The 16,327-nt window shown below is 35.4% G+C and overlaps 1 protein-coding gene across 2 annotated transcripts; it reads right to left on the reverse strand.

Moving 5' to 3' along the window:
* Positions 1–4,086: 4,086 nt before the first annotated feature.
* On the reverse strand, positions 4,087–16,239 carry LOC105342027 (cytosolic non-specific dipeptidase). 2 transcript variants are annotated; one of them, XM_034473950.2, is made up of 14 exons: positions 15,799–16,239; positions 15,374–15,497; positions 15,020–15,190; positions 11,493–11,573; positions 7,900–7,974; positions 7,574–7,654; positions 7,380–7,453; positions 6,973–7,047; positions 6,581–6,725; positions 6,310–6,409; positions 5,954–6,125; positions 5,702–5,790; positions 5,208–5,374; positions 4,087–5,002 (listed from the first exon to the last, which is right to left on the reverse strand). In XM_034473950.2, the coding sequence occupies exons 1-14, from the start codon at positions 15,939–15,941 to the stop codon at positions 4,958–4,960; spliced, it is 1,542 nt and encodes a 513-aa protein (XP_034329841.1). In that variant the 5' UTR covers positions 15,942–16,239; the 3' UTR covers positions 4,087–4,957. The 2 variants fall into 2 exon arrangements, with proteins under 2 accessions (XP_034329841.1, XP_034329942.1); XM_034474051.2 differs by having other exon boundaries at positions 15,020–15,093; positions 15,799–16,238.
* Positions 16,240–16,327: the final 88 nt, after the last annotated feature.

Consider the following 16,327-nt stretch of genomic DNA (forward strand, 5'->3'; position numbering starts at 1 on the left):
TGTGGCGATATAGTTTTGTTGATGACTTGGACGACTTCCCGAGGCCTAGTTGTGAGCGAGTCAACGTAACATCTGAAGCATGATTCTTTGAGGATCGGATGTTTGATTGTTAGGGGCAATAGCGCACATAACGAATGCAGAATCACTTAACCGAAATTAACCATGGCTTGAAAGCTTATTCCTCTGAGGATACCAATACAGGGACCTGGGCAACATAAACTCTCTCTCACATTTCATCTCATTTATTTTGTATATATGTACATATTTTTGTTTTATACAAAATTTTAAAATCAAAAAAAATACTTGTGTTTTACTGATCAAGCCAAATGGTGTCATAAGAGTCTGGGAGTCATGGTTTGAACAATTTGAAATATACACTATCTTTAGAATCTTTCAAAATAATCTCACAAATTGTAGCATTGTAGTTCTTAAGAAAAACCCTCTTTGGATTTTAGCCCAGGGTTTACAGTTTTAACAATTTAGAATCTTCACTACATGTATATATGCAAATTTTGATGTAAATATTGCGATTTCTAGTTCAGTGGTTCTTGAGAAGAAGATATTTTGAAACATTAGACCCTGTTTTCACTGCTTTTTGTGATTATCTCCCATTTAAAAAGGATTTTACCCTTTATTTTAGATTCCCCTTCTCATAAGAATGCTTTGTAACAAGTTTAATTAAATTTGTCCCAGAGGGTCTAGAGAAGAATTTAAAAATGTGTATTTACAGATGGACAGACAGATGGACATTAGGTGATAAAAAAACATTTAGTTCAGGTGAGGTAAAACTTACTTTTTTATAAACTTTTTTTTTTTTTTTTTTTTTTTTTTTTTAAATTGTAAACAAAGGTTAAATATATAAATCATTTTATGAAACATTTACTCTCTCACTTCTCACATACTCACATTTTCATCCCATATTGTAATATCAAATAAAGAGTAGGGTAGTTGCTTGTGATAGTTATGCCTATGCAGTAAAACTGCAATCCATGTGAAAAAAACCAGACAAACAAACCAAAGAAAGAAAAAAAAAACAGAATACCAAAAAACAAAAAACATAAAAATATTAAATTGATGCATTTTTGTACACATGTTAATTCTAAACTGCCAGATGATTAATAAAATCAATCCAAGGAGACCATGCTTTTTCAAATTCATCAATTTCTGATTTCTGAATATAAATATACTTTTCAGTCTTGTATCTTTGATTTAAATAGTGTAAAAGCCCTAAAAAATGTGGCGTCTTACTTTGTTTTAAACATAAAAATATATATTGTTTTGTATATAGGATTACAAAGTTTAGAATTCTGTTCTCCCAAACAAGGGGATAAACACCAAATAATACATTACAAACATCAAAATTAACATTTTTGTTGCATTTCTCATATATAAGTATACTAAGTGCATTCCATAGAGGCTGGATTTTCTTGCAAGTTGCAAAAACATGTTTTATAGTTTCAGGCATATCATTACAGAACGTACAGCAGTCAGAGGTAGTAATTCTGATTTTCTTAAGATAATATTTAACAGGAAGAATTCTATGGAGAATTCTATATTGTAACCAATTAATAGTTGAATCATTGGTAGTTCTAAAACATATTTTAAACACATCATATACACAGAGATCATTTGGCAAAATCACATAGCTCAGCATTCCATTTGTTGATAGCTGTAGGTACACAATCATTTAAGGTTAAACATATGTATATATGCTTTGTTACTTTTTCTTTCAAAAAAATAGACTAGCTCATAATAAAATGGCATAAATGTAGTGCAGTCTCTCTTCAAAGTAGACTTATCAATAGACAAATATGTCAAGTATTTTGATATTGCACATATAACACTATTATATAACATTGGAGGTATATATGAAAAATGGAATCTTTCAGTAAAATCTATTCTTGACAATTTGTTTCCATTTTCATTCATAAAATCTCCAATGATTTTAACCCCTTTCATATACCAATCTTTGATAAATACATATTTATATGCAATTTTTATATTTGGGTTGTACCACACAGGAATATTGAAAACATTCTTGGTATTTAATGAGCTTTTAATCATTTTCTTAGTATAGCATAGCCAAGAATTAAAAACATCTTGCCAAAAAATATTGTTTCTTTGAACAACCATGCATGATAGAAATTCACCACCAAAATCAATAAGTTTTTTTGCAAAATCATTACCATTTATTGATAAAAAAAAGTCCATCCATGGTTTGTAGCCTTGAGTTAATTTCTTAATCCATGAACATTTCAGAGATGCCATGAAATTAGAAATGTTAACCATTTTTAAACCACCCTTTAGGTAATCGAGAGTAACAATTTCTCTCTTAACTTTATCACACTTTGAATTCCAAATGAATTCGAACAGGCTCTTACTAAGAGATAGAATGACATCTTGTATTGGATTTGGAAGTGAAATAAACAGGTGGTTAAGTTTTGGAATAATCAAACTTTTTACAACCGTGATGCGCCCAATGGGAGTTAAAATTCTCCTCCTCCATTGTTGAATTAGAGAAAAAACTTTTGGCAGTTGTTTGTTATAATTTAGTGTTGTCATTTTATCTAAGTCGACAGAAAATTCTATTCCAAGTAAATTAAAAGAAGTGGAGCCCCAATCAAGTTTCCAACGTGAATGGTGAAAAACTTCATTAGAAAATTTTTTAGAACCTATCCATACAATTTTTGTTTTAGAGCTGTTTATCTTCAAACCTGAAATGTGTGAAAAAAATTCTAAAGTATCAAGAGCTGCGAAAAGTGACATTGGTGAACCATCTAAGATGAGTGAAGGATCATCTGCATACTGAGAAATCTTATGTTCATTGCCATTAACAATTATACCTCTAATATCAAAGTTTTGTTTTATGAGAATAGATAAAATTTCTGCACATATCAAAAATAAGTAAGGAGCTACTGGGTCACCCTGTCTACATCCTCTTTTGATTTTGAACTGTTCCGACAGGAAGCCACATTGTAAAACAGAAGCCTTAAAATCTTTGTTGAGAATCTTTATCCAATTTATAATATTATTTCCAAATCCAAAGTATTCTAGAGCTTTGTATATAAAGGACCATGAAACAGAATCGAAGGCTTTCTCAAAGTCAATAAGAACTAAAAGACCTGGTATGTTTTCATTTTCAGTGAATGACATTAAATCATAAATAATTCTAGTATTTTCTCCAATATATCTTCCTTTAAGAAAGCCTGTTTGTGTATCAGATATAATATAGTCTAGTGTAGATTTAATTCGATAACTAATACATCCTGATATAAGCTTATAGAGAACATTCAGAAGAGTGATGGGTCTCCAGTTTTTCAAATACTGTCTTGGTTTGTCACCTTTTGGTAAACATGATATAATTCCCAATCTCTGGGAAATAGGAAGTTCCTTTTTCAGAAAAATAAGGTTGATTGCATTTAAGATAAATAGTTTTAGATCCTTCCAAAAGAATTTAAAGAATTCAACTGTAAAACCATCACTACCTGGTGATTTGTTATTTTTCATATTTTTTAGAACCTCAAGAACTTCTTTTTCAGAGATTTCAGCTTCTAACGAGCTAGATATATCTGGTTCTAACTTAGGAATATCTACTTTAATTATTTCTTCAAGGTTAATATTTATTAAATCTGAATCAGCACATGTATATAGATTTTCATAGAATTCTTTGACGTGATTCAATATATTCGATTGCTTGTATATAATTTCCCCTTCTTCAAGTTCTACTTTTTTGATAGTTTTGTTCAGAAAATTCCTAGACTCCAAATTTAGAAAATATTTTGTTGGTTTTTCTCCCTGCTCGATCCATCTTGCTCGAGATCTTATGAAATGGCCTTGAAGTTTGTGTTTTCTTAAATTTTCAAGATTTGATTTTTTTTGTTCTATTAGTTCAAAATTAATGTGCTCTTGAGATTCTAAGGATGTTATTTCATTAACTAGGGAGATTTTTTTATAAACTTCATTGTGTTTATAAAGCAAAAACTATTACAATGAACGTTATACTCGTTTTATTTAACCTAACCCTGACAAAAAGTATCTTGAAATTACTCCAGCTACTAAATATCATATCAAAATATGAACAAACTGTGACACTTTACATTTTATTGTTAAGCATCACTGTTTATCATAAAAGCAACAATGACATTCGGCTCAGGTGAGCTAAGAATGTTAAAGATTTGACAAAAACTACAAGAAATAACTTCATTCAATAAAATGTCTTTTTGTAGTAAAATGTACATTAGAATATCCTGCTCACATCAAATATAATTAAAGATAAATTCTACCAAGAAAATTAATTCACTATAAATATGTACACACTACATAAAGTTCAGATCTTTGAGTGATCAGTCCTGAGTTATAACTGACTGACAAAATGATAATTTTTTCCTAAATAAATTTTGTAATAGGAGCAAATAAAAATAATACAATTGTAAACAATCCAAAATACCATTAAATAGAAACAATGAGTGCAAAGGTCAAAATGACCTATACAATATCAAAAATACTGGTAAAACAATGTATGTATATATTTAGTCAGTTTACATGAAAAACAGAGCCTGTTTATCCACAGAAAAAAGAGCTTATGGATACTAATTGCCTGAGGAAAATCTATGACCAAGTTAACAAAACCTGAGATTCTTATATTTTTGTGCATGTGTTGGTTTTTTTTTTTAAATTACATGTACATGTATACATTCAGGGACAAACTATTACATTGTAACAGTAATTGGCATAATTAAAATGCATTTCTTCTTATTCTTAAATACATATGTTAAGATTCCATGTATCAATATCACTGAGTAGCATGGGATGGTCAACCATGCAAGATTGCTGTCTATACATATGGCACACACATTAATACATGCATAAACATGCAAAAAATGCATGAATTATAATAATTATGCATTATTTAGATAACAACAGTTTGTATCAATATATAGAAACAAGGAATGCTTCATCAGAGTTTAGCTAATTCCATCATGTAGGCACCCATGACTTTAGACTGAAAAAAAAGTTATGAATACTTTCAATTACGGTTCCAAATTGGCACTTTTTGGCTCTCTTTTTCAATATTCAAATCAGAATAAAAATTTATTCCTAGATTAACAAATTTATTCTGACCTTAATTAACAATTTAACATACATGGCAGAGGAGCTGTAATTATTAAGATCTACATAACTCTGACATCTGTTTCTTTGATACTTACCCCATTGATGTAGTTAATTCTGTCAATCTTCTCATTCTGAGAATGCGCCCCATCATCCGACGCTCCTATGGGAAGTAACAACACACTTTTTCCTGTTGCATCTTGTAAAGTCAGGGTCACAGGAATGCTTCCTCCTTCTCGAGTCAGATCAGGCTCAACTCCGAAAACTAAAACACAACAAGACAGTTGAATAAATAAAAGGGAAAGTACATGATTTTGTGTTTAATGATGTTAATATATGTCAAGAGAGCACTTTTATTCAAACATTACGTTTCTACATACCGGTAAATGTATGCTGTTTGTTGTAAACAGCTTTGTTGTTAAAAGTTTGTTGTTAACAGTTTTAAATTTCAAGCTACAAAAATTTCTTGAGAATAATTGTCTCATCAAAACTTTCACCAAATTAAACATATATTGATTGTTTCAATGAACAATTACTATAAAATTTTCTTCATTAAAACCTATAGTTTGATCATTGGAAGGAATGTTTATACCTGTTGTCATTGCGTTTCTGCCAGCTATGTAGTTGGAATCATTAAAGTCACTGACCCAGGGCTTCCCACCTTCCCCTTCAATTGATATCCTACGGAGTACAGAACAGTATGATGGCAAAAAATATCCACTATCTAGATATTTTAAGAATGATTTGAAAGTAAAAAAGAATTGCTTGAATGCTATGTTGCTGAAACATTTTCTTTTTATATTTTAGTCAGGAAACAAGAACAAAATGATGCTGCTTGGTTTACCTGAGTTTGTTTGGGCTGTTCCTCTCTTTAAACTTTTGCTGTAGATGTTGGGTGACCAATCGCCTGATTTCCTCTGGTTGCTGATCAGGGACGAGTCGTACTGAGAACTTTCCAATCACCTTCCTTGGAATGACTGTTTTGGATCCAGATTCACTGAAAGCTCCCTCTATTCCTATACATCAGCAAAAAATAATAAAAATAGTTTTCTGTATGTATGCACAGTAGCTTTACAGCACATCAAACCCAAGCTAAAGATCTGCAGCTATGGGACAATACAATAATTTGTATGATAAAAATTAGTATGAATGAACAGAGGACATCAACACTACAGGGTGAGGTGTAAGCTGGTGACTGACCGTGAATGGAGAGAGAGGGGTACCTCCAACGATGCATCAATATGTCATCCTTCTTATCGTGGATTAACGCTGTCACTCCAACATCTTTTTTATACTCCTCCTGCCAGTAATACAAACCAATCAACCAATCAAATCTAACCACTAATCAAATGATTCTAATCAACCAATCAAATAAATCAAACAATCAAATACACAAAACACATTCTCATTGGTTTATATGTCCATACAGAGATAAAAGTATCAAACAAATGTAAAAGTTAATTCTGCTCACAAGATCAAAGTCGATGGGTTCGTACAGCTTTTTTTCCTCCTCCGTCAGTTTGGCCACAGAGTCATAAATCCCTGGGATCAGGATCCGACCTTTGTTGTCAACCAGAGTGTCCAGGAGTGCAATAAGGTCAGCCATTCCTTCATAGCTATATATTCAGAAAAACATACCGGGTATATAAACAAAAAAACATAAATATCATTGTAAATAAATACTACATTGATATCCTGAAAAATGTATTTCCTTTTTTTGGGGGGGGTGAATCACTGTAGAGTTGAAGAATAATAGTTCACTATTAAGTGTATTCTCAATACTTTATCTTAATTAAACATAAACTCTTTGCTATTTTGGTACGTGTACTATTAAATGGAAAAAATTGAAGAAAAAGAACTCACATTGAGCCCCCGAATAAACCAGAGTGAAGATCCTTTGTAGAACTCTCCACCTCCACAAAAAAGTAGCAAATGCCCCTGTAGTAGATCAACATAAATCAGTCAATAAACCAATGCAACACAAAGAAATTACAAATGTCCTTCTTGTAGATCAACATGAAACAATCTAAATCAGGACACTTCGCAGATATCTAAACCCTTGGATGCTCTAATCATTCACAGGACATGTATTTAAAAACAATTTGAAATACATTAAGGATATTCATAGGTTTTTTCTGCTATAAGTTGACACAAGACCCTTGACATTGTGAGGATAAACGTGTACAGTCAAGTATATTAAAGATACTGGTACTTTTTCACTACTGGTACCTCGCTAATGGTATGATACTGCGGGGTTTGTAATTCCGTACCTGAGACCATAGGTTAAACAGGGCTTCTTCTTGCCTAGCCAGTAGTTGTCTGAGATACACACATAGTCCACACCCTACAAAAGAGTTCATATTTGATACAACTCAGAGAAGCATTTAGGTTTACATTAAAAAAAAACGGCCCATACTCTTCCAGAAAGGCAGAGACAGAGACAGAGAGTATACAAATAGTTTACCTTTAAGAAGGTATCTTTTAAAGAAAATACCAAATCATCTAGACCTTCTGAGCCCGACTCCTCCATCCCTTCTATTATGAACTGAAAAATAAAATATGTTGGGGTTTTTCTAGTTACATGTAGCAATAATCAAAAAGCACTTACTCTAAACAAACACTAAACTACAACTCTACAAAACACACATCAACATGGAGAATGTGTTAGAGAATACAAACATTACATTCTAAAACTATTGCAGCTCATAGCCCTGTCTCTGTGAAACCATTATACAGAAGTACAAGTTGTACAGTACAAAGTAATGCACATTGTAAAACTTTAACACATACTTTAAGATTGACGGGAATCTCCATTCCAATTTCCTGCATGGCCTCAATACAGTTCAACCAAGCCAACACTGGTCCCTGTCAACAAAAAAAAGACATTCAACTGATTCTGCTGCATTTCTATATACATTGTAATTAATTATAATGCTGATGTGACACGTTGAAAATACAAATCACAAGTATTAAAATGTTTTCACTTCACTGCAAATTTTTGATTACGCTTATTTACAAAGAAAAAAAAATGTTTTTGATATCTAGAAGTCAAAACTCTTTAATACAGAGAAAATTTTCACTCATTTTTATATCACTAGAACAAACATAAATGTTCCTACATTGGTTTACTGTACAGTAAAGCTTGGTTACAGCAAAAACACTAATAATGAATTCATCCTTACAGCAATGTCAGTTTTATTCTGTAGTTTTAAAACATGTCTCAACTTTTTGGAAGTAACAAATTATCAAAATTGTTTCTCCATGACACCTTGCTATATATCCATGTCTGTGTCCTTGGTCAACATATACTGTAAATGTGCACAACAAAGCCCAGCTGTGTGTTTGACCTGCGTGTTTGACCTGCATAATTGACCTGTGTGTTTGACCTGTGTGTTTGACCTGCATGTTTGACCTGCGTGTTTGACCTGCGTGTTTGTCCTGCGTGTTTGACCTGCGTGTTTGACCTGCGTGTTTGTCCTGCGTTTTTGACCTGTGTGTTTGTCCTGCGTGTTTGTCCTGCGTGTTTGACCTGCGTGTTTGACCTGTGTGTTTGTCCTGGGTGTTTGTCCTACGTGTTTGACCTGTGTGTTTGACCTGCGTGTTTGTCCTGTGTGTTTGACCTGTGTGTTTGTCCTGGGTGTTTGTCCTACGTGTTTGACCTGCGTGTTTGTCCTGTGTGTTTGACCTGCGTGTTTGTCCTGCGTTTTTGACCTGTGTGTTTGTCCTGCATGTTTGTCCTGCGTGTTTGACCTGCGTGTTTGACCTGCATGTTTGTCCCGTGTGTTTGTCCTGCGTGTTTGTCCTGTGTGTTTGACCTGCGTGTTTGTCCTGCGTTTTTGACCTGTGTGTTTGTCCTGTGTGTTTGACCTGTGTGTTTGACCTGCGTGTTTGTCCTGCGTGTTTGACCTGCGTGTTTGTCCTGTGTGTTTGACCTGTGTGTTTGTCCTGCATAAGTCCTGCGTTTTTGACCTGTGTATTTGTCCTGTGTGTTTGTCCTGCGTGTTTGTCCTGTGTGTTTGACCTGTGTGTTTGACCTGCGTGTTTGTCCTGCATGTTTGACCTGTGTGTTTGACCTGCGTGTTTGTCCTGTGTGTTTGACCTGCGTGTTTGACCTGTGTGTTTGACCTGCGTGTTTGTCCTGTGTGTTTGTCCTGCGTGTTTGTCCTGTGTGTTTGACCTGTGTGTTTGACCTGCGTGTTTGACCTGTGTGTTTGACATTCATGTTTGGGTGGTTGGCCTGTGGGTTTGGCCTGTGTGTTTGACCTGTGTGTTTGACCTGCGTGTTTGACCTGTGTGTTTGACCTGCGTGTTTGTCCTGCGTGTTTGACCTGCGTGTTTGTCCTGTGTGTTTGACCTGTGTGTTTGTCCTGCATAAGTCCTGTGTTTTTGACCTGCGTGTTTGTCCTGCGTTTTTGACCTGTGTGTTTGTCCTGCGTGTTTGTCCTGTGTGTTTGACCTGTGTGTTTGACCTGTGTGTTTGACCTGTGTGTTTGTCCTGGGTGTTTGTCCTACGTGTTTGACCTGCGTGTTTGTCCTGTGTGTTTGACCTGCGTGTTTGTCCTGCGTTTTTGACCTGTGTGTTTGTCCTGCATGTTTGTCCTGCGTGTTTGACCTGCGTGTTTGACCTGCATGTTTGTCCCGTGTGTTTGTCCTGCGTGTTTGTCCTGTGTGTTTGACCTGCGTGTTTGTCCTGCGTTTTTGACCTGTGTGTTTGTCCTGTGTGTTTGACCTGTGTGTTTGACCTGCGTGTTTGTCCTGCGTGTTTGACCTGCGTGTTTGTCCTGGGTGTTTGTCCTGCATTTTTGACCTGTGTGTTTGTCCTGCATAAGTCCTGCGTTTTTGACCTGTGTATTTGTCCTGTGTGTTTGTCCTGCGTGTTTGTCCTGTGTGTTTGACCTGTGTGTTTGACCTGCGTGTTTGTCCTGCATGTTTGACCTGTGTGTTTGACCTGCGTGTTTGTCCTGTGTGTTTGACCTGCGTGTTTGACCTGTGTGTTTGACCTGCGTGTTTGTCCTGTGTGTTTGTCCTGCGTGTTTGACTTTCGTGTTTGTCCTGTGTGTTTGTCCTGCGTGTTTGTCCTGTGTGTTTGACCTGTGTGTTTGACCTGCGTGTTTGACCTGTGTGTTTGACATTCATGTTTGGGTGGTTGGCCTGTGTGTTTGACCTGTGTGTTTGACCTGCTTGTTTGACCTGTGTGTTTGACCTGCGTGTTTGACCTGTGTGTTTGACCTGCGTGTTTGACCTGTGTGTTTGTCCTACGTGTTTGACCTGTGTGTTTGACCTGAGTGTTTGACTTTCGTGTTTGGGTGTTTGTCCTGTGTGTTTGACCTGCGTGTTTGACCTGTGTGTTTGACCTGCATGTTTGTCCTGTGTGTTTGTCCTGTGTGTTTGACTTTCGTGTTTGGGTGTTTGTACTGTGTGTTTGATCTGTGTGTTTGACTTTCGTGTTTGGGTGTTTGTACTGTGTGTTTGACCTGTGTGTTTGACCTGCATGTTTGACCTGTGTGTTTGACCTGTGTGTTTGACCTGAGTGTTTGACTTTCGTGTTTGGGTGTTTGTACTGTGTGTTTGACCTGTGTGTTTGACCTGCGTGTTTGACCTGTGTGTTTGTCCTACGTGTTTGACCTGTGTGTTTGACTTTCGTGTTTGGGTGGTTGGCCTGTGTGTTTGACCTGTGTGTTTGACCTGCGTGTTTGACCTGTGTGTTTGACCTGCGTGTTTGTCCTGCATGTTTGACTATCGTGTTTGGGTGGTTGGCCTGTGTGTTTGACCTGTGTGTTTGTCCTACGTGTTTGACCTGTGTGTTTGACTATCGTGTTTGGGTGGTTGGCCTGTGTGTTTGACCTGTGTGTTTGTCCTACGTGTTTGACCTGTGTGTTTGACTATCGTGTTTGGGTGGTTGGCCTGTGTGTTTGACCTGTGTGTTTGTCCTACGTGTTTGACCTGTGTGTTTGACTATCGTGTTTGGGTGGTTGGCCTGTGTGTTTGACCTGTGTGTTTGACCTGCGTGTTTGACCTGTGTGTTTGACCTGCGTGTTTGACCTGCATGTTTGACCTGTGTGTTTGACCTGCGTGTTTGACCTGCGTGTTTGACCTGTGTGTTTGTCCTACGTGTTTGACCTGTGTGTTTGACCTGAGTGTTTGACTTTCATGTTTGGGTGTTTGTCCTGTGTGTTTGACCTGCGTGTTTGACCTGCGTGTTTGATCTGTGTGTTTGACCTGCGTGTTTGACCTGCGTGTTTGACCTGTGTGTTTGACCTGCGTGTTTGAACTGCGTGTTTGACCTGTGTGTTTGACCTGTGTGTTTGACTTGCATGTTTGGGTGTTTGCCCTGTGTGTTTGACCTGCGTGTTTGACCTGCATGTTTGACCTGAGTGTTTGACCTTGTCATCCGTACTTCCTCTGCCGTACAATTTGCCGTCCCTTTCTGTCAGAATAAATGGTTCTGAATCCCAGCCATCATCCTAAATAAGTCATAATCACATAGAAAATTGAGAGCTTTATTAAAGATGTTTGATTTCATCTGCTGATTTTGTTGAAAGCATATACATGTACCTATTGCAACATATTGCTATTGCTAGAATTAAACATAGGTAATCACAGATTACAAAGCTCACCGAGATGAGACATCACTCTTATGAGACTTCACCTTTATGAGACCACCTTTATCATATTAAATGAAAATCATATTTTATGATCTTGGATATTCATGGATTCTGTTTTGACACAATATCGTATATCATCTTTTAAAAAAATTGTATGATAATCATATGTTCATATGTTAATCAATACAATAATATAAAATTAAATATTGCATCCTATCATATCTACAACATATATCATATAATACAATAAAATAGCATAATAAACAATGATGAGATATAATATTGAAACGTATGATATGACATTGTATTGTGTTATATGTTTATGTAATTTGATCACATAATACAATATCATAATATGTAAAACAATATAGTATTATATTACAATATCATATTACATCATAACAAAACATATGTTATTATATTGTATAATATAGTATGATATTGTATGATACTGTATCATTTTTGATACATAATATGATATTGTATCATATGATACAATATTATGTGATAAAGTAAAATATTATATAACACAATATTATATTATACATATTGTATCATATGATACAATAATATATTTTACAATATCATACAATACAATTTTATGTGATGTGATAATATATCATATTTTAAACCAATATCATATTATACAATATCGTATGATACAATATTATTACTTATTAGGTTAGTTACTGACTCACTACGGAAATATATTGGGTTGATCAATCTCATAGATGGCGAGGGGAAGCCGAGCCTTCTATGAGATTGATCAACCCAATATATTTCCGTAGTGAGTCAGTAACTAACCTAATAAGTGTTTTGTTTTCTCGAGGACTTTCAAGCGACATATTTATTCACAAATAGCGATGATCTACGCAAAGCCATGTACAAGATGCCTTACATCTCGTCCAATTTAACTCATTTTTAAAAACTCTTCAAAATTTTCAATCTCACCTTTCAAATACTCTTTCAAAATCTTTGCTTCACCCATGTTACTTACAATGTTTTGTTGCTATTCAATTTTAAGTGTTTTCACCCTTTCCTCTGCAGAGATTTGAGCAAATTTCGACGCTGCCATTTTGTTCTGCTCCAGACAAAACAATGTGACGTCAATATTCTAAGGGCAACTACTCTAATTTTAAAGAATTTCAAAGGGCAACTACTCCAAATACTTTAAGAACTTACGGGATGCAGTTTATGTATAAAATACTATGAAATGTTGAAATGAGTAAGCGAAGCGTCGACCAATGACGGCCATATTGCCTAATATTATTTCTCACAGAACAAATATAGAGATATATGAGGCAATCACATGCTATGTTTAAACCAATGAAAATGTGACATTTCAGTCCAAGGGAAAACAATATATCATAGGATACAATATTATATTTTGCAATATCTTATAGTATCATGTGATAAAATAATCAATAAATAATTCAATAAAATATTATACAATATTGTATCATAATATACAATACTATACATAACGATATCATGATACAATATCATAACATAAAATATCAAACAAATTGATACAATATCATATCGTATCATATAACTTTTTATAATATTTTATATGATATTATATTGTATCATATTAAACAATATTGTTTCATACCATACAATTCTATATCATAGGAATCATGTTGTTTCATTTATCAACAAACACATCTATCTATCGAGCAGGTTTGAGTGAGGAGATTTCTTTAGCATCCTTGATAATGGAGATCAGGCTCTGCATCTGAAGCAACCTCTGCGTTTCATTTATAATATAGTTAAATCAACTATGCAAGCTATCATCTATAAAAATGTGATCTGTTCCAAAAAAACTAAACCTCATCCAGCATCCGAAACCTATGGCTCAGATTCAGCATTCAAGCCTGTAAGGTGCATCAGTATACATAAGACGCATCTCCATGCAAGTTTGGTGAAGTTCAGACCAGTAATAACTAAGATATCATCATCAGAGGGCACTAGCAATTAAAACCTTAACCTGCTCCAGCATCCGCAACCTTTGGCTCAGATTCAACATCCATGCCTGTCAGGTGCATCTGTATCATAAGACACACCATCCATTCAAGTTTGGTGAAGTTAGGACCTGTAATAACTAAGATATATTTTTTAGCATCCTTGATAATGGAGATCAAGCTCTGCATCTGAAGCTTCCTCTGTGATTCATTCATATTACAGTTTAATCAACTATGCAAGTTTGAAATAGTACTGTTATCTATTAAACATGTGACCTGTTCCAAAAAACTTAACCATATCCAGCATCTGAAACCTATGGCTCAGACTCAGCATTCAAGCCTGTCAGGTGCATCAGTATCATAAGACGCATCATCCATGGAAGTCTGGTGAAGTTAGGACAAGTAATAACTAAGATATAATCATCAGTGGGCACCTGTTTCAAAAACTTTAACCAGCTCTAAAAACCTTAACCTCCTCCAGCATCCGATACCTATGGCTAAGATTCAGCATTCAAGCCTGTCTGATGCATCAGTATCATAAGACGCACCATCCATGGAAGTCTGGTGAAGGTAGTACAAGTTGTACCTAAGATATAATCATCAGAGGGCACCTGCAACAAAAACTTTAACAAGCTCTAAAAACCTTAACCTCCTTTAGCATCTGTAGCCTATAGCTCAGATTCAGCACCCAAGCCTGTCTGGTGCATCAGTATCATAAGACACACCATCAATGCAAATTTGGTGAAGTACGAACCTGCAGTAACTTAGATATTGCTATCAAAGGGCACCTGCAACAAAAACTTTAACCTGATCCAAAAACCTTAACCTCCTCCAGCATCCGAAACCTATAGCTCAGATTCAGCACTCAAGCCTGTTTGGTGCATCAGTATCATAAGACACACCATCCATGCAAGTTTGGTGAAGTACGGACCTGCAGTAACTTAGATATTGCTATCAAAGGGCACCTGCAACAAAAACTTTAACCTGGTCCAACAACCTTAACCTCCTCCAGCATCTGAAATTTAGGACTCAGATTCAGCATCCAAGTCTTTCAAGTCCATAAGTAGGTCCAGATGCATCATCCATGCAAGTTTGGTGAAGATAGGACAAGTAATAGCTTAGATACAGGACCTGCAACAAAAACTTTAACCAGGTCCGGACGCCGACGCCGAGGGTATAGCATAAGCTCCCCTGACTTCGTCTCGGTGAGCTAAAAACTGTTTTGTTTCATATCACCTTCTTTTGTAGGTTTTTCATATTTTGGATTTTTATTATCCTCTGAACAAGCTATGCCAATTTAAACTCATATAAGAATTTAATGATACTTTTTCAAAATCATACCTTTAAGGCAGGCTGTACGTCCATATGTCCATACACCAATAGAGTTTTCTTTTGAGGGTCATTTCCAAGGGTTCCTAAAAATATTGGGGGGAGAGGAATTACGGACCCATCAGATAAAGTCTGTGTTCCAACATCAACCAACTCTGTCTTTGCTCCAAATTTTCCAAACTCCTGAAAAAACCCATACTTGCCATGTCATAGTTATTGCTGCAGTCTTTTGGACATATGACCCAAAATGCACGGTATTCAGAGTACGTACTAGCTGGCACGACCACTGCATGCTATTGATAACCAACTGTAATTCTCTATTACAAAGTTACCAAATATTAAACAGCTGCTAAATCAAGAACTTACCACCTTAACCCATTCCTGCATTGTAAGGATGTCTGTTCTTGATTCTGGCCATGCTGACACACTTTTGATCGCCACTGTATCTGCCAGCCTCTTTATGTATTTCTCTTGATTCTCATCAATATGTCTGTAATGAATGGAAACTATCAAAGTTAGGTCAGCAACAAACGCGACAATTTTACTTTATAAATATTATTTTCAGGGTACTTTAATTTTGTAAGATAATTAATATGAAACCAATACAAAGTAAAGTTTTGGAAATACATTGTATATCACTGTACATTATTATACATGCATGTAAAAAAAAAATTGCTGCAGCTCAATTAAAGCTTTTAAAAAAAATTAATAGCAACAGTAGCTTAATTGCAATATAATTATAGACTAATTTCAACTGTAAGCGTGTCTGTAGCATAACTTCAAAAACTTACTTGAAAAGTTTGACTGTAGACATTGTACAGCTTTGTACAAAGACCCGTGTCTTTGTCGCCAGGTTTTGACCTCTTCCACTACCTGAGAAAAGCAGACCGGTGTGACGCAGAGATACACTACACAGACGCTGCAGTCCAATCATTGTTAAAAGTAACAATCAGATGATAATTATATTTTGGACATGCACTCTGTCGCACATTACTGCCAGTTTTTTCCGGATCATATATGTATAACGTTACCAGCTGGTTACAATGGAATTGAATGTCATTTTAAAAATATAGTTAAACATTAAATAATACAACATTTCGACATATGACCTGATCAATCTACACAATCTAAATGTTCATCAGGGACGTATAATCGTCCCTGGTATGTAGTTTATGTATTGGGAAAAAACCTGGGACGGAAAAACAAACCAACCTAAAGAAAACCTCACCAAACTTTACGACTAGTTTCAAGTACAAACTAATAAATAAATCCCAGACGGTGACAGGTCAAATTGTATACCAGACCATTTCACCCTCAGCT

This window comes from Magallana gigas, chromosome 5 (assembly GCF_963853765.1).
Source record: "Magallana gigas chromosome 5, xbMagGiga1.1, whole genome shotgun sequence".
Lineage (NCBI taxonomy): Eukaryota > Metazoa > Mollusca > Bivalvia > Ostreida > Ostreidae > Magallana > Magallana gigas.

Coding starts and splice junctions, on each gene's coding strand:
- LOC105342027 (XM_034473950.2), bottom strand. CDS start 15,941: ATGATTGGACTGCAGCGTCTGTGTAGTGTATCTCTGCGTCACACCGGT. Junction 5,791..5,953: donor AACAGCCCAAACAAACTCAG/GTAAACCAAGCA, acceptor TGTACTCCGTAG/GATATCAATTGAAGGGGAAG. Junction 5,375..5,701: donor CAGAAACGCAATGACAACAG/GTATAAACATTC, acceptor GTTGTGTTTTAG/TTTTCGGAGTTGAGCCTGAT.